At 36.5% G+C, this 26,169-nt stretch overlaps 1 protein-coding gene across 1 annotated transcript in view; it reads right to left on the bottom strand.

Annotated features, from left to right (window-relative positions):
- LOC132553337 (uncharacterized) overlaps positions 1-25,715 on the bottom strand; it is a 46,378-nt gene extending 20,663 nt beyond the window's left edge. The window contains exons 1-25 of the mRNA XM_060217570.1: positions 25,548-25,715; positions 21,960-22,971; positions 21,313-21,773; positions 20,743-20,908; positions 19,623-19,790; positions 18,740-18,883; positions 16,278-16,583; positions 15,832-16,042; positions 15,476-15,523; positions 14,204-14,690; positions 13,584-13,697; positions 13,013-13,123; positions 12,452-12,589; positions 11,979-12,071; positions 11,263-11,383; positions 8,739-8,852; positions 7,735-7,925; positions 5,650-7,248; positions 5,034-5,147; positions 3,760-3,833; positions 2,648-2,793; positions 2,270-2,376; positions 1,546-1,686; positions 1,041-1,199; positions 266-386 (exon numbers count right to left, since the gene is read on the bottom strand). Coding sequence (XP_060073553.1) covers positions 266-386; positions 1,041-1,199; positions 1,546-1,686; positions 2,270-2,376; positions 2,648-2,793; positions 3,760-3,833; positions 5,034-5,147; positions 5,650-7,248; positions 7,735-7,925; positions 8,739-8,852; positions 11,263-11,383; positions 11,979-12,071; positions 12,452-12,589; positions 13,013-13,123; positions 13,584-13,697; positions 14,204-14,690; positions 15,476-15,523; positions 15,832-16,042; positions 16,278-16,583; positions 18,740-18,883; positions 19,623-19,790; positions 20,743-20,908; positions 21,313-21,773; positions 21,960-22,971; positions 25,548-25,715 — 6,514 coding nt within the window. The remainder of the gene's footprint in view (positions 1-265; positions 387-1,040; positions 1,200-1,545; positions 1,687-2,269; positions 2,377-2,647; positions 2,794-3,759; positions 3,834-5,033; positions 5,148-5,649; positions 7,249-7,734; positions 7,926-8,738; positions 8,853-11,262; positions 11,384-11,978; positions 12,072-12,451; positions 12,590-13,012; positions 13,124-13,583; positions 13,698-14,203; positions 14,691-15,475; positions 15,524-15,831; positions 16,043-16,277; positions 16,584-18,739; positions 18,884-19,622; positions 19,791-20,742; positions 20,909-21,312; positions 21,774-21,959; positions 22,972-25,547) is intronic.
- Positions 25,716-26,169: the final 454 nt, after the last annotated feature.

Below are 26,169 nucleotides of genomic sequence, written 5' to 3'. Positions count from 1 at the left end.
CAAGTAGGAAGGGAAGGTAACCCTAACCCTTAAAGGACAACAGAATAGCATTAAATGGCATTTCTAACAAAACTGAAATAGACACGGCGGGCTTATTAACTGTCAAAGGCTTCCTATCCAATTTCAGCAGTAAATACATTTGGAAATGACATGCGCTCTGTTGAACATATTGATTAGAACAAAACAGATTAACTATCCTATGTGTATTAGTCTGTTTGTACAGTAGATTCTGGTGAGTCCCGTTCAACCTCATCCTCATCCTTACCAATAAGCACATTGATAACAGCTGGGTCTAGACCCTTGGCCCATGTTTTCTTGGCCCATTTCACACCTTCCATGTTAACAAGAACTCGTCGATTCACAGCGAACCTGTCCTTGGCAACAAGCTGCAACCAATCCAATTGAATTTTTATTAGAAATCTTTTCAGGTAGATTGGGGACAGAAATCTACTTCCGTCCAATTTAATAGGAGTATTCTGAAATTATGTCTGAGTTCACCCCTCAGTATAATGACATCTTATCTAATCTGACCCCTGGGTATTCTGAAATATTGTATAATCTGACCCCTGAGAATTCTGACATCTTGTCTTCTCATATCCTTTAGTATTCTGACATCCTGCCTAATCTTGCATATTCTGACATCCTGTCTAATCTCATGTATTCTGACATCCTGTCTAATCTCACTTATTCTAACATCCTGTCTAATCTCACGTATTCTGATATCTTGTCTAATCTCATGTATTCTGACATCCTGTGTAATCTGGTGTATTCTGACATCCTGTCTAACCTTACATACTCTAACATCCTGTCTAATCACACATATTCTGACAACCTGTCTAATCTCATGTATTCTGACATCCTGTCTAATCTTACATATTCTGACATCCTGTCTAATCTTGTGTATTCGGACATCCTGTCTAACCCTGCGTATTCTGACACCCTGTCTAATATCGTGTATTCTGACGTCCTGTCTAACCCTGCGTATTCTGACATCCTGTCTAATCTCGTGTATTCTGACATCCTGTAAAATTCTCACTTACCTCTCCGTCTACTTTATCACGATGAAGACTACAGAAGACTTTCTTGTCCTCCTGAAACACACAGTGACTCTGTCTTGCACACATGAAGTGGTAGTTAGCGGGACATCCTCTCATACAGCATCCAACTGTCGCGCCCGAACGATTACAGTGGTCACACTTCTGTGAACAAAAAATAAGATCCAGGTTCCTGTGTCAGTGCAATATTAATAGAAAATTGTGTACTGAAAAGTGTACTGATGTAGAAAATAAAGAAATACCATATCTTAGATAGAATAGTTCTTTTTTATTACTGTTTAAAGATTTTTAAGGTTTTAATTTTGTAATGAAATATCAGCTTTTCAGTAGCAGCGGACAATAAAAGAAAATGTTTAAATATATTGTGAATAGAACTGGTCAGATTTCTTCTTCATCTTTCCATGAACTATGAATTATCTTGATGAAGAAACATGTATTCTACATGGAATTCAATAGTATATATATTTTCTTTAAGATGCTTTCTTCTCACCAGCAGCTTTCCTCTGGACACCGCTGCATGAACAAACTGAAGTGACCCGTCATGCTCCTCTTCATAGGCCTCGGCTGACCACAGGGCACAATTGATGTGGATCCAGTCATCTTGTCCGGAGTACAGTAGACGGCCAGCGTCCTACAACAAATACAGAATGTAATTGTTTGAAGGAAATTAACTTAGTAATTTAGTAAACACTTGACCAAATTGTAATCCGAGTCATTGACTCAAATTTGTTATCAAGTATAAATAAAGACTATTATTATTATTATTATTAACTGGACATCAATAATTTAATAATATAGGTTTATCTTAAATATTTTAAGGTCACCCCATATCAGCGCCATTGACAAATGGCAGAAAAGGGAAGCGACTCATGAAGCTAGGTTTTCATTCACAAAAGTCTGTTGCCTATTGACTGGTAACAAACATGTTTCTGCCTGCTAGTTGTTCTAGTTTTCTCCTTTGGGAGATTTTTTTTTTGCTAGATAACTATAGAAAAGCTCACTTACTGTAAGTGAAAGCTTCTGCTGGCATCTCTACCAAAACTATGATAGATAAAGTTGGGCTTATTACAAAGCATTGGCATGTGGGGGTTGAGGTCAACTAATGCTAATTAAATGACACAGATTATGCTCATTCTATTAAAGGCAGTATGGTTAGTTAGAAAATTACTACTCCAGTCACTTTTCCAGAAAGACATACTGTTGTCTGTACATACATTTGGATCTGCGTCTCCATAATGCCAACAAAGGATGCATCGTCGCATGTCCTCGCCAGCATCCTCCAGGTCACAAGACAGCACCTTTTCCGCATCCTCATCCACAGCTGTATGTGAAATGGAAAGTCAGCATATTGTAAAGGTACAACTTTTCATCGTTTTAACAGCGCATACAACCTCTAACATCTAAGAGAGTATAATGAAATATTCATGTTGAACCCAAATTGCATAATATGACAGTATTCATGAGATTTTGCGAAACAAATGAAAGTTAATGTTTTCAGAGCAGTTATATTACTGGCCTTTTGAAAGCACAAATCTTAACATAGGCCTGGCTAATTGGTTTCAATTTCAGTCTTGACACATGTGTGATTTTACCTATGGGGAGAACCTTGGGTATCGGGGTACTGTGCAGTTTCTTGAAGGGCGATGGCTGAGGTGACTTGGGTGTCTCTTGTCGCTCCAGCCACTGGGCGTAAGTATGGTCTTCTGAAGGTGGTATTACAGCCTCCGGTAACATCCCTCTGCAGAACATTACACAAATTATCTCTTTACGAATGTATTTTAGGTCAATATCTTAACCTCCAAACCCTTCTGACTAAAATTGTTGATATCCAAACACCCTTCCTGTTGGCACGTAATCTCAGACAAAAATTAATATGCTCATGTTTCATAATAAGCTTCATTACTCCATAGTCCAGTAATAAGCCCATCCCCAGACATTGAGTCCGAGATGATAGGTAATCCCCCCCCCCACCTACAGGGTTATTTCACAATAAAGACAGTATGATAGTGATGAAGTGAAATGAGGTTCATATTTTATACCACTGTCTCAAAACAATGATATTTTAATTGATGTTAATTACTTGGTAAGTTTGCTAGTTTTTTCTGAAATTAGGACTCCATGGATCACATTTGTGGTTAGAATATTATTAGTGAGGCAGTACTACTAGAATGGTGTTTCCAAGTTACATTATCATTTGTGATACAATCTGATGATATCTAAGGTCATTGAAATCCTTAATAATTGTTGTTAAAAACAAACACAGCATTAATTATATATCATGATTGCTAGCCGTAGGCAATACTGTCGCAATCTTATCTGGTGTCAATATATTGCAAAACATAATTCACAGTATCACATGTACCATATATTACAACAATCTTCTACAGCTGTTTGTGCAATTTGACTGCAGAACTTTGGGTAATTTTGGAAAGGAATTTCATTGAAATCTAAAATCAAAGATGTGATGTGTGTTTAAAACCTGTTTGGCATTATGTAGTTTTCAATACATCACTACATCAAATAAAGTTACAAATATATATGTTCTATAAAAAAGTTCATGTACTTAGATATATCATAACATATCACAATATCCCTTTGAATATTGATATATATTATATTACAAAACTTAATAATTATAAAACTGCAAATTACTTTAACTGACCAATCAAATGCCGTGTTACATCTTGAATTAGTTAAGACTTACCCAGGCAGGCTCTGTTGTTGATCCCACAGTTTACAGGTCTTAATATTAAACCATGGAAAACATCGCTCCATTTGCTGGAAAGTACACAAATATTTATATTTCAAGCGATTCTATAAACATCCTGTTTTAATCATTAGGATTTAATGACATCATGGCAGACAGAAATCATGAATTTTTTTCTACCGTCGTCCATTTCGTATAACCGTTATCTTTGGTATCATTCCTCTATATTAATATGAAAATGGAAAACAAACCTGGCATTGCTAGTGAATACACACAATTCTGTACCCATATCTAAACAATCTACAAATTACATTTAATAAAATTATAAACATTGAATGTTTACAAAAGCTTGTCTTTTCAAAATTTGTGCCAATCATGATTTAAACAGAGTTTATGTCTGACATATCAAGATTTTAATCTTAGTGTGTAGTATACCTGGAATTTACAGTACTGATCAAGATTTTAATAAAGTGTGTCTCTTATACCTGGAATTTACAGTACTGATCAAGATTTTAATAAAGTGTGTCTCTTATACCTGGAATTTACAGTACTGATCAAGATTTTAATAAAGTGTGTCTCTTATACCTGGAATTTACAGTACTGATCAAGATTGTTAATAAAGTGTGTCTTTAATAAAGTGTGTCCTGGAATTTACAGAACTGATCAAGATTTTAATAAAGTGTGTCTCTTATACCTGGAATTTACAGTACTGATCAAGATTTTAATAAAGTGTGTCTCTTATACCTGGAATTTACAGTACTGATCAAGATTTTTATTAATTGTGTCTAGTATACCTGGAATTTACAGTACTGATCAAGATTTTTATAAATTGTGTCTCTTATACCTGGAATTTACAGTACTGATCAAGATTTTTATTAATTGTGTCTAGTATACCTGGAATTTACAGTACTGATCAAGATTTTTATTAATTGTGTCTAGTATACCTGGAATTTACAGTACTGATCAAGTGTGTCTCTTATTTTTATTAATTTGTGTGTCTAGTATACCTGGAATTTACAGTACTGATCAAGATTTTTATAATGTGTGTCTAGTATACCTTTTAATAAAGTGTGTCTTATACCTGGAATTTACAGTACTGATCAAGATTTTAATAAAGTGTGTCTCTTATACCTGGAATTTACAGTACTGATCAAGATTTTTATTAATTTGTCTAGTATACCTAACTTAAGCAGAACTGATCAAAATTTCAATATTTCTTGTTTGAAGATTTGCCTGACAACAGTGTTAAGCAGACACAAAACTATACCCACCTTAACAAATATGGACCGGACCGAGTTGTTGTTTTTTTTACGTACAATCCTCTGATCTAAGGGATCGTTTATTGCTTGTGATATGATATGCGCCATATCTTCACTGAACTCCTCCTATATAATTTAAATATCATTAATATTCATATCATAATGTATATACTAATGAAAATGTTGTCATAATCAGTAACTAATATACAGATTTCAGTTTTCTATCAAAAAAATTAGGTTAAACTTTTTGTTGACATGACTTTCAAATGTTTTGTCAATTATATTACTTCCCTTTGTATAATGCTATCTATCTTTATATACATATATATATATATAATATATGCTTAAAACACAACATATGACATACAGGAGATTAGTTAAATAATATTGATTTTGAAAACAAAGAAATTAAGATAAAAAAAAAAAAAATTTGATTATATTGATTATGTCCTCAAAACATATTTCTGAAACAGCAAACATCTGCTGGAAAATCCACAGTAGTATCTTAATAATAAGTTCTTGTTTTCACTGAAAGCTTACAGAAAAAAATATATTGACCCATAAAAGTCATGAAGCATTTAACTGATATTAAATACCTTACAAGGTATTTATTCGATGTTTTACTTACCACATTGTTGTATTTGTCTGAAGCCATCTTGGTTTTCACTGCACTGAAATCATGTGGGAAATCACGACTTGGTGCAACTTTTCTGAATAGTCCACCTTTCTCACTAAACCGCACATGTACAGAAGTCAAACTTCCAGACTTTTTGGGTGTTAGCAAGGCAATATCAGTCATTGGGGACAATTTTTGAGGAGTTTCACACCTTCTTTCACATAATTCATTGCTTTTTGTTGATTCACATTTCAGATCTTCTTGTTTCCTTTCACAGTTTTTACTTTTAACATCAGAGGACTCACATTTTGTATCCTTGGTTTCACATTTTTTTCCCTCCTGTTGGGGTATTTCACATTTTGTTTCTTCTTTCTGGGACACTTCACATACTTTCTCCTCCTTTTCAGATGCTTCACATTTTGTATTTTCATTTTGAGATGTTTCACATTTTAAGTCTAATGAGTTATTATTGTCTATATTTGGTGTCATCTCTGACTTACTTTCTTCTGTCTTGACATCCACCTTAGAAATGTTGTCTGACTGAGCAGTCTTTAAATGTAAACTTAAATCTGATTGGTCACTTCCCACTTTACAGTCCTGTATCACCGAATCTGATTTGTCAATAGAATGGAGTGAAGAATCTGTTTGATTATTGTCTGTAATAGTTATAATCTCTGATTGGACAATTGATTTCGATTTTTCAAATTCTGATTGGCCCTCTGACTTTTCCAATGATAAGCATGGTTCTAAATGTTTGATGGATTGTGATCGGTCAAGCACTTGTTCAAGGTCACCGATTTGACCCTTAGTTTGATCACCATCCACCTCATCCTTTAAGTCAGTTATTAAATTTTGTTTGTCAGTCATAAGCTTAGTATGTGCAGCTATTCTTTCATCACTACTACCTCCCTCTGACTCTTTCAGAGGTGTTCTATCAATTACACTACCTCCCATCAAGTCATTTTTAGAATATTTCGTATTAGTTTCATAAAGTACCTGTGAATCATTCACAACGGCTGTTCTATTAATGTTACTCCCTCCCATGGATTCATTGTCTGAGGCTTTTACATCAGCTTCACAAAGCTCATCAATCTCCATAGGAATATCACTTCCTTTATTTTCACCGGACTCTCCAACTGAACAAGGCACAGGTTTTTCCAATATGGAACATTCACCACTTTTAATATCACAGTCTGCTTCGTCTCCTTGCCCCACACGGGCACCATCACAGTCTGCTTTATTTCCTAGCCCCACACCAGCCCCATCACAGTCTGCTTCATTCCCCTGCCCCACATGTTCCCCATCCCCATCCTGCCCTTCCCTTAGGCCAGTCTCCTTACCCATCATTGGATCAGAGGTGTTTGAATCACATTTTGAATCTGATAAAGATGTTACTTCAGTGTTTGTTTCCATAGTTACCGAGACAGCCTCTGTGTTACACCTCTCTGGATCCTCTTTCTCAGCAGTTGTATTACTTGAACTTCCTCCCTCTGATTTACGGTCTTCTAACTTTTTGCTACCTTCATTGGCTGTTCTTTCACAATCTTTTACTCCCTCCACTAGAATTGCTTCGTCTTGTTTTGACATTTCGTTGATCTGGATTGATTCCTTCTGAAATGAAGGTTTTATAAAAATGACAAATTCATTTTCCAAACACTGGTAAGTATAATGTATATCTAAGTATGAATGAGAACTTGACAATTACAGACATGTTTGCCTAGTCCTAAGTATCAATGCACAATTAATTTAAATATTCTCATCAGACACTCAGCAAACAATAAATATCATCCCTGCGATGTACGACAGATTCGGCAACTTTTTATAAATGTATGTAATGGCTAGAGGTTAAGTTTTATCACGAGTCTAAAATAAAAATCATACACCAAAATCATACACCAAAATCATACACCTTGCAGTTTCAATGGCAACATCAAGATTTCTGCAGGAATACAAAAATTTTCAAAAGACGTCCAATATCCCTCCTGACCAAAGCTTGAAAAAAGTCTGAAATCCTTCCAATGGCTTTGAATTAAACTTTCAGAAGACCTTGATTTTTATCAACATTCCAGTGTGTCAACATTATTAAGTGGTCCTTACCTTAACATCTCTGTGTAGGAGGTGCTGAGCACACTTGGCATTGAGGAGGGTGTAGAAGACAGATTTAATGCCAGCTTGAAGGTCATCTCTCAGGACTAGCTCCCAGTGTCGTGGACGGTCGCCAGGGGAACACATTTTACAAATGTAGTGGACATCCTCTGGCAGGAATGACACCCGCTCATACATCTCATCTGTAAACATTTGATATGTTGACCATATAATACCTATCCATTAACAAAACCAGAAAGGTAACAAGAGATCCCAGTGGGATCTTGGCATCCACCATTGTTTGATAATTATTTGCTCTTTGAAAGTTGGATCTTTTCCTGTTTTTTTCTCTTCTCTGTTTCTGCTCTTTAAAACAAAATTTAACATTCCTTTGCAGAAATAGCAATGTTAATCTTTAACTGTCAAATCCAAAATGGTCACCTGAAAGCCATTTTTTTTCTTCTGATCAGTCCAAAAGTCAAACAGGCACATGTAGAGACTAAAGGGAACATATGTATGAAATTTGACAGAGATCCATTCAGTAGTTCTCAAGACAAAGAGATAACAATCTTTACTAGGTGAAATCCAAGATGGCTGCTTGTCGACCATTTTTTTTTTTTTTCAGTCCCAAAATCAGACAATTAGGGACCAAGAGGAACTTAACATAAAATTTGAGAAAGATTTATTCAGTATTTCTCAAAAAAAAAAATCTGATGTTGGTGGGCTAAAAATGGTCATTATGGACCAAACACAGACAGACTTCTTGATTAATAGGATCCTTTTAGATATATTTCCCAAAACACAAGCTGGAGAATTTAAGTAAATCTCTCTACAAAATATTAATGTAGATATTATGAAAGCACTATTGATTGAGAAATATTCCGGACCTAAACACAATCTCCAGTTTAAGTGTGATGAATAGGCTTTTAGACAGAGTAAATGAGACAGGTATATTAATCCAGACTTCCATTCAGAAGTCCTTCATGTAAATGTCCTTAATAATATAAGTACGTTACCGTTCAGTCCTTCACACTTTGCGTGTACCCAGCTTTCGCACGTCACACACTGAACCATCTTTGACTCCCAGTCGTCATCAGAGTAACACTTGTGACACATCGGGCAAAAGTTTCCTGGTAAACCAACATCAAACATACTTACAACATAAGCTAATGAATTAACTTATCAACTGAGTCAACTGTTTAACAATACAACTGTTACTTATACTTACTTTATTTATGTCAGAGACTTAGAATACTGAACAATAAAAATTTAACAGAAACAATGGTAAATAACTGATCTGATGAGTACTACATAAGACTAATATATTTTATGGATGCCTTGTATGTGAATGAATCCATACAAAGTTCCTCTATAGGAGTAAACAGGTAATGTGACTCAAGTTTAGAGGGAAATACTAAGTAAGGGTTATTCCACAAGAACCTCTATACCAACCTAAGTCTCCAGGTTATGTTAAGGACTATTCCAGTAAAACAATTATACCACCCCAGGACCCAAGATTTTGTTTAGGACTATTCCAGTAACACATCTATACCACCCCAGGACTCCAGGTTATGTTTAGGACTATTCCAGTGACATTTCTATACCTCCCCAGGACTCCAGGTTATGTTTAGGACTATTCCAGTGACATTTCTATACCTCCCCAGGACTCCAGGTTATGTTTAGGACTATTCCAGTGACATTTCTATACCTCCCCAGGACATGTTAAGGACTATTCCAGTGACATTTCTATACCTCCCCAGGACTCCAGGTTATGTTTAGGACTATTCCAGTGACATTTCTATACCTCCCCAGGACTCCAGGTTATGTTTAGGACTATTCCAGTGACATTTCTATACCTCCCCAGGACTCCAGGTTATGTTTAGGACTATTCCAGTGACATTTCTATACCTCCCCAGGACTCCAGGTTATGTTTAGGACTATTCCAGTGACATTTCTATACCTCCCCAGGACTCCGGGTTATGTTAAGGACTATTCCAGTAACACATCTATACCTCCCCAGGACCCAAGATTTTGTTTAGGACTATTCCAGTAACACATCTATACCACCCCAGGACTCCAGGTTATGTTGAGGACTATTCCAGTAAAACATCTATACCACCCCAGGACTCCAGGTTATGTTTAGGACTATTCCAGTAACACATCTATATCTCCCCAGGACTCCAGGTTTTGTTGAGGACTATTCCAGTAAAACATCTATATCACCCCAGGACTCCAGGTTTTGTTGAGGACTATTCCAGTAAAACATCTATATCTCCCCAGGACTCCAGGTTTTGTTGAGGACTATTCCAGTAAAACATCTATATCACCCCAGGACTCCAGGTTTTGTTGAGGACTATTCCAGTAAAACATCTATATCACCCCAGGACTCCAGGTTATGTTTAGGACTATTCCAGTGACATTTCTATACCTCCCCAGGACTCCAGGTTATGTTAAGGACTATTCCAGTGACATTTCTATACCTCCCCAGGACTCCAGGTTATGTTAAGGACTATTCCAGTGACATTTCTATACCTCCCCAGGACTCCAGGTTATGTTTAGGACTATTCCAGTAAAACATCTATACCATCCCAGGACTCCAGGTTATGTTGAGGACTATTCCAGTAAAACATCTATACCTCCCCAGGACTCCAGGTTATGTTTAGGACTATTCCAGTGACATTTCTATACCTCCCCAGGACTCCAGGTTATGTTTAGGACTATTCCAGTGACATATCTATTTAGGGGTATCACACATAGAATTTAATTGTTAATTTGCTTAGTAGTAATAGGCAGGAAACTGAGCCACTGACATATTTTGTTGTAAATTAACAGACCAATGTAATGAAATAAGGCAAATATGTCTAGGAAAACTGAAGCATGGAAGCACAATGGTTATGTTTAGGACTATTCCAGTGACATATCTATACCTCCCCAGGACTCCAGGTTTTGTTGAGGACTATTCCAGTAAAACATCTATATCACCCCAGGACTCCAGGTTTTGTTGAGGACTATTCCAGTAAAACATCTATATCACCCCAGGACTCCAGGTTTTGTTGAGGACTATTCCAGTAAAACATCTATATCACCCCAGGACTCCAGGTTATGTTTAGGACTATTCCAGTGACATTTCTATACCTCCCCAGGACTCCAGGTTATGTTAAGGACTATTCCAGTGACACTTCTATACCTCCCCAGGACTCCAGATTATGTTTAGGACTATTCCAGTAAAACATCTATACCATCCCAGGACTCCAGGTTATGTTTAGGACTATTCCAGTAAAACATCTATTTAGGGGTATCACACATAGAATTTAATTGTTAATTTGCTTAGTAATAATAGGCAGGAAACTGAGCCACTGACATATTTTGTTGTAAATTAACAGACCAATGTAATGAAATAAGGCAAATATGTCTAGCAAAACTGAAGCATGGAAGCACAATGTTTTAAAATCAGACAACAGCAGACAGATAGGCACAGAAGAAACAGATACTAAGCTAGCTGATAAGAAAATCAGTCTCAGCTGAAAGTAAGAGACTGACCTTTGTCCATTAGTTTACCACACTCGTAACACAGCTGGAAGTCATAGGTCCATGTGGCATGTCCAGCATTTCCTGGTGTAGTGGACCCACAGCTCTTACAGCGAACGCATTTGGTACACACCTGTGATATGAAGCATTAAATCACATGTTAATTACAAGAATTGCTCATTTGCATACTGTTCCAAAATAACAAATTAAAAACTTTTTCTTCTCCTAAACTGTCAAGAATGAGAGAATCATACTGCTTTACATTAAACTCCAACGAGTCAATATTTACCAACTGCTTTACATTAAACTCCAACGAGTCAATATTTTCCAACTGCTTTACATTAAACTCCATTGAGCCAATATTTTCCGACTGCTTTACATTAAATTCCAATGACTCAATATTTCCAGACTGCTTTACATTAAACTCCAATGAGTCAATATTTCCCCAACTGCTTTACATTCAACTCCAATGAGTCAATATTTCCCCAACTGCTTTACACTCAACTCCAACAAGTCAATATTTTCCAACTGCTTACATTCAACTCAAATGAATCAGTATTCACTATCTCGGAAAACTTCAATTTGAGCCAAATTTATACCTTATATAAACCTCAGATTTTTCTGATGACATTTATGAGTCAAATTTTCCCATTCACATACCTGTTCAGTGTAACAGTATTTAGTTAAATATCAGAACCAGTCTTAATATCTACACATAAAGTACATACCCAGATCTTCTTTTTCTTGGAGGGTTTTGTGGGATAGTTTGGTCCAAGGCACTCGGGATGGTATGTATTCTGACACTTATCACAACGCAGGAGCTGTACATTACAAAATATAAAACATGTTCGTAATAAAACATGTTCGTAATAAAACCAATCACCATCATGGATTACTCCAAATATCAACGTCAATGAAAATTTGGTCCACAGTTCCTATATGTAACAAACAGATGAAAATTTCAAGGATTCTGAAACAGTTATTCCATTTATTTCTGTATCGGTAGTTCTACCATGTATGTTTTTACTCTCGTTGATCATAAATAATTTTGGAAAATTTAGTTAGTTTATTTTTCAGAATTATACAGGTGTGATAAACTTCTCATACTCTTTCTTCATTGAATTCTGTCACGTGCATATCAATACCTCAAACATCAAATTTACTTCAAGTCTTTCGATAATGTTCAAGGGAGACAACTTACATTATACTGTTCCCCACACACATGGCAGAATTGACAACGATGGCAGCACCAGTTTTCTCGATTATCTTCTGTCGGACGTTCATCCTCGTCCAGACAAAACTCATGGAACGGTTCACAACAGACATTACAGAACACAAACTGAAAACAAAGTCACAATTAAAGAATTATAAAGCAGCTTTGTTTGTCTTGGAAATGGAGGAGGGCTTCAAAGGTGTCAATGATTCTGCTTTAATTCAAAATACAGATACCAAACATAATTTTCAAAGTTTCAGGTGTTGTAATACATATTATTTTGCAAGAACGCAAGGAAATACATTCAGTTTAAATTTGTTTTCAAATAAAAATTAAGCCATCCATAAGAGAATTCAGTATCAATCAAAAGGATTCAGATCACTGCAGAAGATGTAAGATTGTTGTAATCTGGATGTTTGTCCAATGTTAATTCTACTTTATCAACACACAGAAGATAACTATCTTGGAGCGACTGGAAATTTACACAAGACTTGACATATAAAATCAAATATATACGATAAATATTTGGAAGGTATATTCTATACTTACATCAAATTTACCAGCACTACCACACAGGTAACAGATTGTGCGGACACAAAGAGGCCCTGACATAGTCAATGGGACACCAGACAGCCAGGCCTTATCAATATCGTAGTTCTCCTATAAGAAGAAAAAATATCTGTCACTCATGCATGAATAATTTCTCCTTACCTCTCCCTGCTATATCTGTTACACACAATATCACTTTTACTAAGAAGACTTTCAACCTCATCCTGTTACCCAATGTTCCATCCATCCTTTCGTTGCCTTATGAAGGAATTTATTTTCATGACTCTCTAAACTTGTCCCATTCTTCCTGTGATAAAAAATGTCTGTGACTGAATAAGCATGTATTCCCATCCCAAATGTAACATATATGTGATATTCTAGACTTACCGGAACTGCATTTATTTCTAATTTATGTACCTACTACAGTTCAGCTTTAAACAGTAAAAGATTTAAACATTGGTAAGTATTCTCACTCACCAAATTCTTAATTAATCCCTAAAACTCCAAAATACCAGTTCCTGGCGACAAAACATTTCTACTCAAAGAAAGGATTACTCTTTATTTCTCTTACCTTAAATTCTGCCTTGATTCGATAGTTACCGTGAGCACCGAGTGCTGGCCAGTGTCTCAGAGTGGATGCCAGTGGCTGGAGAACACAGTGCTCTGATCGCAACACTGTCAAATTCTACAACAAGCAATATTAATAACTTTAAAGCTCATGGCAAACAACATTAGCAAAAATGTAACAGTTTGTGATAAATCTTATTTTCACCAACGTTAACAGAAACAAGATAATTATTAAATATTATAAACTACTCCTACATCTCTATAGATTTTTAAAGTCAAATGTAAGGTTTGTGAAATTTACTATTGTTTAGACCAGTGAGCAATCGGCTTCATATTCAGGCCAAGCAAAATATACAAATGTACATCACTTTCTTACAACATTTAAATTTTGTTGCTGATCACTGAAATTAGTTTGGTAAAAATTGCTTTTAAAATTTTCTTTTAAATTCAAAAATTTTGGCACCATATACTGACTAAGACAAAAAAAATAATAAAAATTTTCTTTCAACAATTTTTATCTCAATTTTTAATCCATCAAAACTTAGTGGGAGTGATTAAGTGATTTACAACAGATCTTTGTGTTGGTTTACACTGTGATAAATTCTAATCTTCATCAAGACATACCCGATCCTTTCCTTTCGGCATTTTCTTCGGTGACAAAACTCCGAGCCCCGGCTTCTTTTGAGGATCTCCAGAACGATATGGTGGCACCAAAGGGCTTTGACGTCCAGATTTTTGTGACAAGTTTTCCCGAGATAAGCCTCCACTAAAGTGAGGCAGTAGTTGTCTACTGATATTTGCCGGGGTTCTTATTCCTGCTTCTGATTCTCCCGCATGTTTAACTCCTGCTTCAGGACGAGCATTTCCCTGACTCTGCAGCACCATCCTTCTGATCAGGTTCATGCTGGAGCTTGTTCCGTTTCCATTCTTGTTATTTGGATTGATATTACTACATCCTGTGGAATTCTGGGAAGGATCAGATGGTTCTGATATCTCCATTGATGTGTCACATCCCTGGTCACATGACTCCCCCTCTGGAGGTGGATCCTTTGGTTTAATGAAGGCTGCAGTGGCTGCCCGTGAGTATCGTGGAAATGAGCATTTCCTGTCTCTATCAAGCAAGAACAATTTACGTAATTACATATCGTCCATAATTCTATAATGAATACATGACTAAAACAGGCATGAATACATTCCTTTTTCCACTAACTGGAGCTGTCCTCCAAAGAGTGACGTATAAATCCTACTACATCTAACCTAAACAACCAATAACAGGCCTGTCTGGCCCCAATTTTTATAATGTTAATAATTACAAGCTATCTTTATCAAATCATTATCTATACAATTTTTTAATTGATATTTCTCTTATAACTGACAAACGGTCAAACAGAAGTCTATACTCTAATTTACATGACATCAGAATATATACGTCCAGGATATTTATATAACATTCACCATTTTATCCATGTCTTGTTAAACATTATAGATGGGGTAAATTGCTTGAACACTTGTTTATGTAAGTAACCATGGACACTCAAAATAAATCTAAGATGCTCAATTTCAGAGAGAAGCTTTCAAATGCAAGAAGGAAGAGATGGACTAAATGTAAATCTGATTTCTGTATAGTCCTTTTCCCTACAGATTTGTTCTGCTGTTATTTTTGCCCTTCCACCAAAATATTTGTCCAGTGTTATATTCACACTAAAGGCATAACACACTATACAGCTTAAATGTTGAAGCTTGGCTGCCATGTTATTTTCATCTTTTGACAAAAGGGCAAAATGGGCGAGACTTTGGCTGTGTTGAAAGTTTCTATGTACAGTGCTTGTAGCCAGCTCTGGACAATATTTTCATTTCATCAAACTTCAATATATATCCAATAAAAGTTGTACTCACACACAAGCCTGCTTCATGACTCCACGACCTCCAAATTTAGGCTTGTCCCTGAATCAAAACCATGACATTTAAACCTAGACCTGTGAAGACTTAAATGACCAAAAATCAAGATGTTGATTACATATAGGGGTCACAGTCAGGCAAACACATATTTCTGATCATTGTCTAATTATTTTGAGGAACTGACGACCTAAGTCATGCTGAGCATATATTTCATAATTCTAGCTTTATTCTATATGGGATTTCTTTCAGGAAAAGGCTTTCCTGTTGTCATATTCCAAATGAAAAAATATCATTCCATAAAGCATCTCAACGTAAAAAATAAAATAAAATTGTAAATGTTGTGTTTTACTTACTGACAATAGATACACTTGCCACAATCCTTAGCGAGACACCCAGGGCACTTCTTACATCTAAGTTTTCGTCTACGGACAGTAAGTCTGCCACGAGACCCTGGGATCAATCGACCTAAGGCTGGAGACTTATGTGGAGATCTCTTAACTGTACAAACATTGTCTTCTGATTGCTGTATAATCTCATCTAGTGGTCGTTCATCATCGGACAATCCTACAAACATAAAATAAGTAATTATTATCACAGGGGAAACATCATCTTTTAATATGATGTTCAGGATGCAAAATATGGTTAGATAAATCTTGTTGATAACTAACTAACAGTCTTGTTAGGACTCGATGTCGCCTCTTTTTTTTTAATTTTTTTTTCATTTTTTTCACTAAGTCCATTCAAACCATACAGGGAGACTCCATTTAATATAAAAAAGACACAATTACATGTAACGTACCAGCTTTTGTTTCCTCCTCTTTTTTCCACAGTTTGACTTTCTCTCCTCGGGGTAAGGCACTTAGGGTGATCTCCAGGGATGACTGTGGAGGGGTCTGAGGGAACTTGGCCACCGGTTTCCCTAATACAACAGCTGCTTTCCTACACACATGCTTGATGCGGGGCCCACGTCCCTCAGATGCTGGTGATGAGGCAACACTCTCTGGTGAGCTAGTTATGGGGCCCACTGCTGTTGATGTACCTTCCTCTGATTCACCTGGAGTCTGTACAGTCACAGGTATCGTTCTTGGTGGCGACATTAGGCCCTCTGTAACAAAAACAGCAAAATATCTTAGGTGAGGAATGTATTTCTGTACAAATTATCTCATGTGAGTGTGTAGTTTTATACAAAATATCATAGGCAAGATGTGTAATTTGATATGAAACATCTATGTGAGGTGACTGGTTCTATACAAAATATCTTCTGTGAGGTGTGAAGTTCTATAAGAAATATCTTCTGTGAGTTGTGAAGTTCTATAAGAAATATCTTATGTGAGGTGTAAAGTTCTATAAGAAATATCTTATGTGAGGTGTGTAGTTCTATAAGAAATATCTTCTGTGAGGTGTTAAGTTCTATAAGAAATATCTTCTGTGAGGTGTGAAGTTCTGTAAGAAATATCTTATGTGAGGTGTGTAGCTATATACGAAATATCTTCTGAGAGGTGTGTAGCTATATACAAAATGTCTTCTGAGAGGTGTGAAGTTCTATAAGAAATATCTTATGTGAGGTGTGTAGTTCTATATGAAATATCCTAGGCAAGATGTGTAGCTATATACAAAATATTTCAGGTGAGGTGAGTGGTTCTTTACAAAATATCTTCTGTGAGGTGTGTAGCTATATACGAAATATCTTTTGTGAGGTGTGTAGCTATATACGAAATATCTTCTGTGAGGTGTGAAGTTCTATAAGAAATATCTTATGTGAGGTGTGTAGCTATATACGAAATATCTTCTGTGAGGTGTGAAGTTCTATAAGAAATATCTTATGTGAGGTGTGTAGCTATATACGAAATATCTTCTGTGAGGTGTGAAGTTCTATACGAAATATCTTCTGTGAGGTGTGTAGCTATATACGAAATATCTTCTGTGAGGTGTGTAGCTATATACAAAATATCTTCTGTGAGGTGTGAAGAAATATCTTATGTGAGGTGTGTAGTTCTATATAAATATCCTAGGAAGATGTGTAGCTATATACAAAATATTTCAGGTGAGGTGAGTGGTTCTTTACAAAATATCTTCTGTGAGGTGTGTAGCTATATACGAAATATCTTCTGTGAGGTGTGTAGCTATATACGAAATATCTTCTGTGAGGTGTGAAGTTCTATAAGAAATATCTTATGTTAGGTGTGTAGCTATATACGAAATATCTTCTGAGAGGTGTGTAGCTATATACGAAATATCTTCTGAGAGGTGTGAAGTTCTATAAGAAATATCTTATGTGAGGTGTGTAGCTATATACGAAATATCATCTGTGAGGTGTGAAGTTCTATACAAAATATCTTCTGTGATGTGTGTAGCTATATACAAAATATCTTCTGTGAGGTGTGAAGTTCTATAAGAAATATCTTATGTGAGGTGTGTAGCTATATACGAAATATCTTCTGTGAGGTGTGTAGCTATATACAAAATATCTTCTGTGAGGTGTGAAGTTCTATAAGAAATATCTTATGTGAGGTGTGTAGTTCTATAAGAAATATCTTATGTGAGGTGTGTAGTTCTATAAGAAATATCTTCTGTGAGGTGTGAAGTTCTATAAGAAATATCTTATGTGAGGTGTGTAGTTCTATATGAAATATCCTAGGCAAGATGTGTAGCTATATACAAAATATTTCAGGTGAGGTGAGTGGTTCTTTACAAAATATCTTCTGTGAGGTGTGAAGTTCTATACGAAATATCTTCTGTGAGGTGTGTAGTTCTATAAGAAATATCTTATGTGAGGTGTGTAGCTCTATATGAAATATCCTAGGCAAGATGTGTAGCTATATACAAAATATTTTCGGTGTGAGTGGTTCTATACAAAATATTTTCAGTGAGGTGTGCATTTCTATACGAAATATCTCAGGCAAGGTGTGTACTTTTATACGAAATATCATAGGCAAGGTGTGTAGTTCTATATGAAACATCTTTGTGAGATGTGTAGCTTCTATAACAAAATATCTTATATGTGGTGTGTAGTTCCATACGAAATATCTTAGGAAAGGTGTGTAGCTATATATGAAATGTCTTATGTGAGGTATGTAGTTCTCTACCAGATATTTTAGGTGAGGTGTGTAGTTTAAAACAAAATATAAAATGTCCACACAGGATAGTGACAGTCATATACAGGTTGTTACATCTGAATTCTTTCAAGATTATATAACAGTAATTTCCCATTAGTATTGAGAATCAAAAACACAAGAATCTTCTGTCCATTGTGTTAGTTACCTGTGTCCTCCATCGAGTCTTCAGGGACAACTTTCTTTGTTGGTGATTCCTTCAATGGTTTGAGTTTGTCCTCTGCAGGGAACACTTCCTGGCATCGCAGATATCGACAAAAAACGCATCGTCGTATATCCGTGCTACAGTTTCCTACAATAACACATGAAATCAAATATACACTGACACTATAACAATAGTCTTCTCCTGCTAATCAGAATACTTCAGGCCAAATGTTTTAGGTCGGGATAACTATGAATGAAACTGAAAGAAAGGCAAGCCCCAGCAAAACCAACATTTAACAATATGAATTCTTTCACCAAATAAGACTGTTGTTATAAGAAGATTATATTAGCAGACATTTTAGAATAACTTATCAAACAGTAGGCGACAGTTTCAGTTTTCTATTAAATTCCAGAATAACTGACGTCACAAGTGGAAATTTGATCGTGACAATAGAGGATATTAAACAGTATCAGATGTGTTTTACAGTTTCCTGTTGAATCTGTCTCATATACCCAGACCTATAACCACACCTTTAGCCTTTCTCCTCGGAAAAAGTCCAGGTGAGCCTAACTTAAGCCATTAAAAACGTTTTCTACTTCTCTGGTCCATCAATACAATGTTCAGAATAATCACTCTCTGCTAGATATATTGGATGTAAAGAATAAAAATATTCCCAGCAGCTTGGTAATGCACATGAAATTTATTTCATTTTTCTTTTATTGCAAGTGGTGTTTACAGATTATATACTTCAGTTTCATTTCTCTACACATATCACACAGAGATTTAAATTTAGGTTTTCTTAAGCTCAACCCTCATGTTTTATGTATAAATGCATAGCTTTCTAATTAGACAAAATACAGATCTATCATAAAAGATTCTTTTTTACCGTTGCAGAAAAACTCTTTCTCTTTAACACGTTTCATATGAACTCTGTAAAACCTTCGACAACCATCACAGCAAGGGACACCGTAGTAGTTCCGACGTCGCACCGGAGGAAGATTGGAATCCTTACACACTGCACAAACCACGCCCTCTTGTGAAGTGTCCAACATTCCTGGTAGAAAAATAAGACATTCGTCTATTTAGATATCAAAAACAGGATATCTGCCTTTACAAGCATAACAGTAAATTTGTTTTAATCCCATCAAGATTCTAAAATCCAAAGTTTCAACATTGTAATTATTCTCTCCCTCTAATTTTCTCTCCTACCGATGTTTAAATACAACATCATGTTTAGGTAAACAAGTATTTCAAGTCTTGCCATTGGAAAAAAAATTTAATACAACTTTCTCATTACATCGTTTTTCCTTTTTCATTTACCTTAACAAAAACCGTCTCTATGGGACAAAACCAGAACAAATATCCATCCCATCCACTAATCTGTAGAGCAAGAGTAATTCTCGTCACTTCCCTACTTGTCAACTGTCCTATCTATCGGACTCTGCCTTACTTGGTCTCTGTTCCCATCCCACACCCTTCCACCAGTCCCTGGGGCTCAAGTTCCTCCTAAACTCTGCCCTCAATAATAATGGAGCTATGGCTTACCTTACCACCTACCTCACTCTGTCCTGTTGCCACCCTCCTAGTCCCTTTGGTTGTGGCTTACCTTACCACCTACCTCACTCTGTCCTGTTGCCACCCTCCTAGTCCCTTTGGTTGTGGCTTACCTTACCACCTACCTCACTCTGTCCTCTTGCCACCCTCCTAGTCCCTTTGGTTGTGGTTTATCTTACCACTTTCCTCACTCTGCCAATCTGCCCTCCCCCTCCTTGTCCCTTTGGCTAGGATTCATCCTTCCACTTACCTGCCCATCTTCCAGTTCCTAAACTGGGCTTTCAGTAAAAGGGGCTTAACTCTGACCCCACCCCCTTACTCCCTGGAGCAGTCAGTAAAAGGGGCTTAACTCTGACCCCACCCCCTTACTCCCTGGAGCAGTCAGTAAAAGGGGCTTAACTCTGACCCCATCCCCTTACTCCCTGGAGCAGAGTTTTACCTTTACCACTTACCTGACTCTGTTTCATGCCCCTCTGGCCCTGGTTGTTCATCTTTGGCATCCATGTAGCTCTTTGCTACACCTGCAAATGTTGAATAGCCAGACAGCTTGCTGAAACCCCCAATAGCAGAACCTTGCTTCAGCCTCATTTTCTCCAGCTTTGCTTCCATTTTTATTTCCTGCAGGTGACAGATTGCGGAAAAATAAGTGAAAACAAAATTAAGAAATCAAGGTAAAAACAGACATGACCTAACTTACATAATACCTCTGTGTGTTACGCATTATCTGAAGCCTGGTAGATAAACTTTTGTGTAGTGGACTACGAACACTATCCATAAAACCTTGGCTTTCTGCTGACTGATTTCATTTTAAGTTATTTGTAATTAACAGAAAACTAGCCTTGTCAGTTAGCTATGGATTTGTTTTTATTACACAGAAGTCACAATTCTAATAAACACCAAAATGTTAAATCCTGTTAAAATCTTTTGGCTATTGAACATTGATCTAATACAAAATATTGAACTTTCAACTCCATGATTTACATCATAATGTGTTTTTGGCTTCATTTTATATATGTGCTAACCTTCTTGAGAGTTCGAGCAAAGTCTGCCTTGGACCTGTTGAGGGCAGATCGACTCAGCTGGAGTTTGGCCTTCCTTAAGATGTTGTGTCCTTTGCGACGCGTGGCCAGTGCCTCTTTTTCCAGTGCTTCCAGCCTCTGTCTTTCTGACAAAGCACTTTTTCCAGAAACACCAAATTTTGGTGGAGCAAATATTGGAGATGTTGGTAGTTTTGATGGAGATGTTACAGTCACTGCCAGCTTTGATGGCGTGAGATGTACTTTCTTAGACCCAGCCATGCTTCCTACTGCAGCTTTCTCAGCCTCAATATTTTTACGTGCCTGAAGTTTTTTCTCAAACGATTTCACTTGGAAGGCTTGGATGCGTTCGTCCGTGAGTTTAATGCGGACCTTCAGACTGGGCTTTCTGGCTCGTTTTCCTTCAACTATTAATGGTTGGTCATACAGCGACAGAGTCTGTCCTGCTGAAACAGATTGAATTTATAATAAATGACTATCATGGTAAGACATTGGAATATATACTAGAAAATGTCTTGCCTAGAAACATGGAAAAATTCTGGATTTTTTGTTCTGGTTAGAATATATGGAAATCTATCAGCATACACTTATAAACAATCATTGTTTACCTCTGTACCAGATCACACACGTACCTTCCACTGGGTCAAATAGATGACCAGGAGGAAGTGGTGGGACGGCTGGTCCTTGTGACAGACTGGTCAGCTGTGGTGATGTAAGCTGCTCAGCCTTGACCTTTGACTTGTCTGGTATTTTTACTCGAGGACTAGTACTAGTAGTAGTAGTAGTAGTAGAAGTAGAAAATGTTTCTGTTCTTGGTGATAATGTACTTTCTTCTACACGTGACCTCTTGGTCATTATTTGATTAAAATCATCTTGTTCTAGAAATCTCTTGTTTGGAATAATAACTCTGGACGACCTTGAACTTTGAGTTGGTAGAACAAACTGTTTCTTTGGATGCGATGGACCCCTAGGGCTTTTGGGGCTAGTGACTGGAGATTTCATCTTTCCCTGCACTTTAACTGCCTGTTGACCTTTACGTGCTTTCTGAAGCAACTGTTTGACCAAGTTTTGTTGACCTTTGACCCCTTTTAATCCCTGACCTGGAGACAGTTTATCTCTCTCCTTTACTTTTTTCTTGGTATATTGTGGAGTTTCTTCGTCTGTCTTTTCAGGGCATTTATTTCCCTTCTTCTGCTTAACACTGACTCCTATAGTTTTTTTCACATCCACCTCAACAGATTTTCGTTTACCTTGACCTTTTGGAGTCAAATCAAACTTTACACTTTTTTTGTCCAGAGATTTACGGGTTACCGCAGGAAAACTTGAACTCACTAATGCGGATTTTTCCTTTTTCACATTCAATTTAATTTTGAGTGATTTCTTAGTTTCCTCCCTAGCTTGTTTCATTAAGGATGTCTTAGCGGGTTTCACAATGCCATGTTTCAGAAGCTCTGTGTAAGATTTTCTGACACCACGACCACGATCAGCAGCTGTCAGGGTATCCTTGATTTTAGCAAGTCTTTTTCCAACAGGTTTACCAGATGGGACTTTTTCCGACGAGTCTTCAGATTGCGCCAGCATGGCCTTAAGCTTCCTTTCTGATTTTTGTACATCTTTTTGAGTGAAACCTTCAAATTCTTCTTCCTGCAAAATGACAAAATAAACTTGTTAACAGCTTTGAAACCACCTGAGAGAAACATTCTTGATTGAAAATTTCTCTTTTATCATTCACACTAAAATCTGGGGGAAAAAATCATTAATGAATTTCAAAATTACATTTTAATGGTATCAAATGCTTAAAAACAACATCATGTCAATAAAGTTCATTTCCCTCACATAAGGAAACTCCAGACAAGACAAGTTTGAAATTAATGACCAATTTCTTGATGTTAAACCCGCAAACAACAGATGTCACAGCATGGCTGCGTGCATGGAGAAGTGGAGGAAAGCAAAATGTTGATAGATAAATATCTCATAAAAGATTTACAGTAAAATATCAATATTTACACACATCTTGATGCAAATGTCATTTCAATATTTGTCTAACAAGAATGAATATTTACCTCCAATTTATGGTTGAAGGAGCCATATGGAAATTCCAAATGCGATGATGGGTCATTTTTTTCTCCAATGATTAGGTAATATACCATGAAATCATTCATTATCTGATAACAAGTATTCCCTGATTGAAGTATTATCTCTACTTCACAGAAATTAACATGCCTAAAAAACTGTATCCTAAATAATTCCAATAATTTTCTAGGCCTGAAAATACGGAATCATATTTAGTGCTTCTGACTCATTTTCATCTATCAGGGCTCTTGATCTGCCAGATTTGATCGGCCCCATTCCCAATGCAAAACAGTATCTTTTTTTCCCAATTTAGACCCCAAGTTCTCCCAATTATAAGGAAAACACCATTATTTTTCCCAATGCTAAGGGCCCCGGGCCACAGTCCCAAAATGGGGTGTGAGAGCCCTGTCTATTCATACCTAAAAAAGTATCTCTACAGTCACAACAGAAAGAGTTTACACAATCACATAAGTAGAGTAGTAGGTGTTTATACTCCATCTTATTTCATATTATGGGAGTGACAATTATCATTAACTGCATGGAAAAAAAACTTTCCTTCTCAATCATGCATAATTGATGCAACAAAAACATTAATTCTAAACTCATACCCGTCGAGTAATTCCCTCTAAATAGGATACAATGGAAAACATTTTCTTATTCACTTATGTATTAATAGTTGATGATAAAAATATTAATGTTTTAAAGCATGTAATGAATGATTTTACAGACTCAATTTTTGAAGTTTGATTGATCAGTAATGAATGACATGGATCCAAGTGTGATATTCTATTCATCGCATGATTTTAATTAAATTCAAACTTTATCTTCACATTATCAAGGCAGAAATTCATTCTGGATGACATGTCATAATAGTTTTATAACAATTATGTCATACAATGTATATGACATATGCATATTACATGAAAATAAAGATAAGTCATTAAAAAAAAAGATTTCCATGGGAAAGAAATTGATATCAATTTCAGGAAAACCTATCGTTTTGTATCAGCTATGATATCAGTGATAGTGTTATGTAGGGCAGTCTGGGCAGGTGTTTATTCTGTATGTTCACTTCAACCTTCAACATCTGGTTTTTTTTTTTTATACAACACATCTTTAATCAAAGTGATGTGTATTAATTTTCCAGACAAACAGTGCAAACATTCTGCCACAGACTTTAAGACACCTAAGGCACTGATTTCAACAATTAGCTTACAGTTACATGTGAAAATGGTCCCTCAAGGCAGCAAATGCCTTTGTATATCAAGTTCAAACTTGACTGACAGTTTGTGGGTACAGACTGCCCAACTAGAGATAAAAATTAAGTATGAATAGGATATCTACAGCCACTGGGTTTTTTTTTCTTCATTTTACCATGCCATTGGTAAGAACAGAAATGCGTGTCCTCATACCTTACTGCATATCTGAAACTGTTGAATATAGAAAGTCAACAAATTTAACCTGATATAGATTGATCTAGTAGCCCAAATGAACTTGATTACAAACTAGTAAAGCATAACAGAATTGTATTTATTCCTCCAAACCCTGTTGACGTTCATAAACTTCCTGATCAATAGCATTTATACTATCAACAAACTAGGTTGACTTAGATAGTTGTAGTTGCTTTGCTTGTTAATCATCAGAAAGTGTGTTTGTTATTTACAGGTTTAGTGTCTACAAACGTGACATGAAATAAAAAATGTGACTCCTTCCTTGTCCTATTCTAGGTCGATGGATTTCAATCCATACCAAAAGCCCCCATTTCTGAAAATGACAACAACAACGGTTGGTGTTGAATGGATCTTTTTATGTTCCTTGTGTGAGCAATGTTGACGCAGCATTCAAAACTGTTTCCAAGTCAGAGATTAATAGACAAACACAAATGAAAACCTCACTCGTCTGTGTTTGGGCTAGGAGAGACGATCAACAAGTAAAGACAGATCCCAAAATAACTATAAATCATGACCAAAGTGTCACCTGCCACGTATACACATTCACATTAAAGACCATTCTACTCGAGAATCGCAATTTGATGCACAATCAAGCCGTTAATATTACGAATCCTGCAAAAAAATCTATAAACCCATATCGGAATTTTCGCGATGGCGGCCATTTTGACGAAGCGTTCCGATGTTACAATTTCTTACCTCATCTGACTCTCCAAACAATTCACGGAACAACCGCAAACCTCTGTGAATGCTAGCCACAAGAACCAATGTTGGATCGTTGACATTTTTTGCTTCGTCGGCGCCGTATCGGACGCCCATACGATCAAATCTGCATCCAGGACGACCGGGAAATCTCAACCGCGCCATGTTTGTGGATCCCGAGATAGAAAGATGGCGGTACATCGAAGCAGTGACCGATATTTTTAGCTGTGCCCAACTTCTAAAGTTTTTGAATGGAACCTTAACAGTGTCTTATTATCACATAAACATTTTCAGCATCGTGGCATTTAGTTTGTTTAATTTATTTTGAACGTTTGTGAATCGTTTAATGCGAATTATTCGCTTAAAATTCGTCAGCTTTTTGCATATGCATAAACGGGGCCGTCATGTGACCAATTAGCATGCAGAAATTACCCGCCAAAATTCACTGACCTAACACCTTTGCGTGCAGTATTTTAACAAAAGCCTGATAAACGCCAGGTTGTGGCGCGTTTGAAGTTGACAGAATGTACCGAATAATCCCAAGTAACAAAACGGATACGTTGACTGCGATATGAATGACATGTTATTGCTTGTAGCTGATGAATAAAGTTTCACGGCG

Source organism: Ylistrum balloti, unplaced genomic scaffold (genome assembly GCF_031769215.1).
Source record: "Ylistrum balloti isolate Yb309-2 unplaced genomic scaffold, AGI_CSIRO_Ybal_v1 Utg370320, whole genome shotgun sequence".
Classification (NCBI taxonomy): domain Eukaryota; kingdom Metazoa; phylum Mollusca; class Bivalvia; order Pectinida; family Pectinidae; genus Ylistrum; species Ylistrum balloti.
The sequence above is the reverse complement of the archived record's forward strand: the minus strand, read 5'-3'. Positions and strand labels throughout refer to the sequence as shown.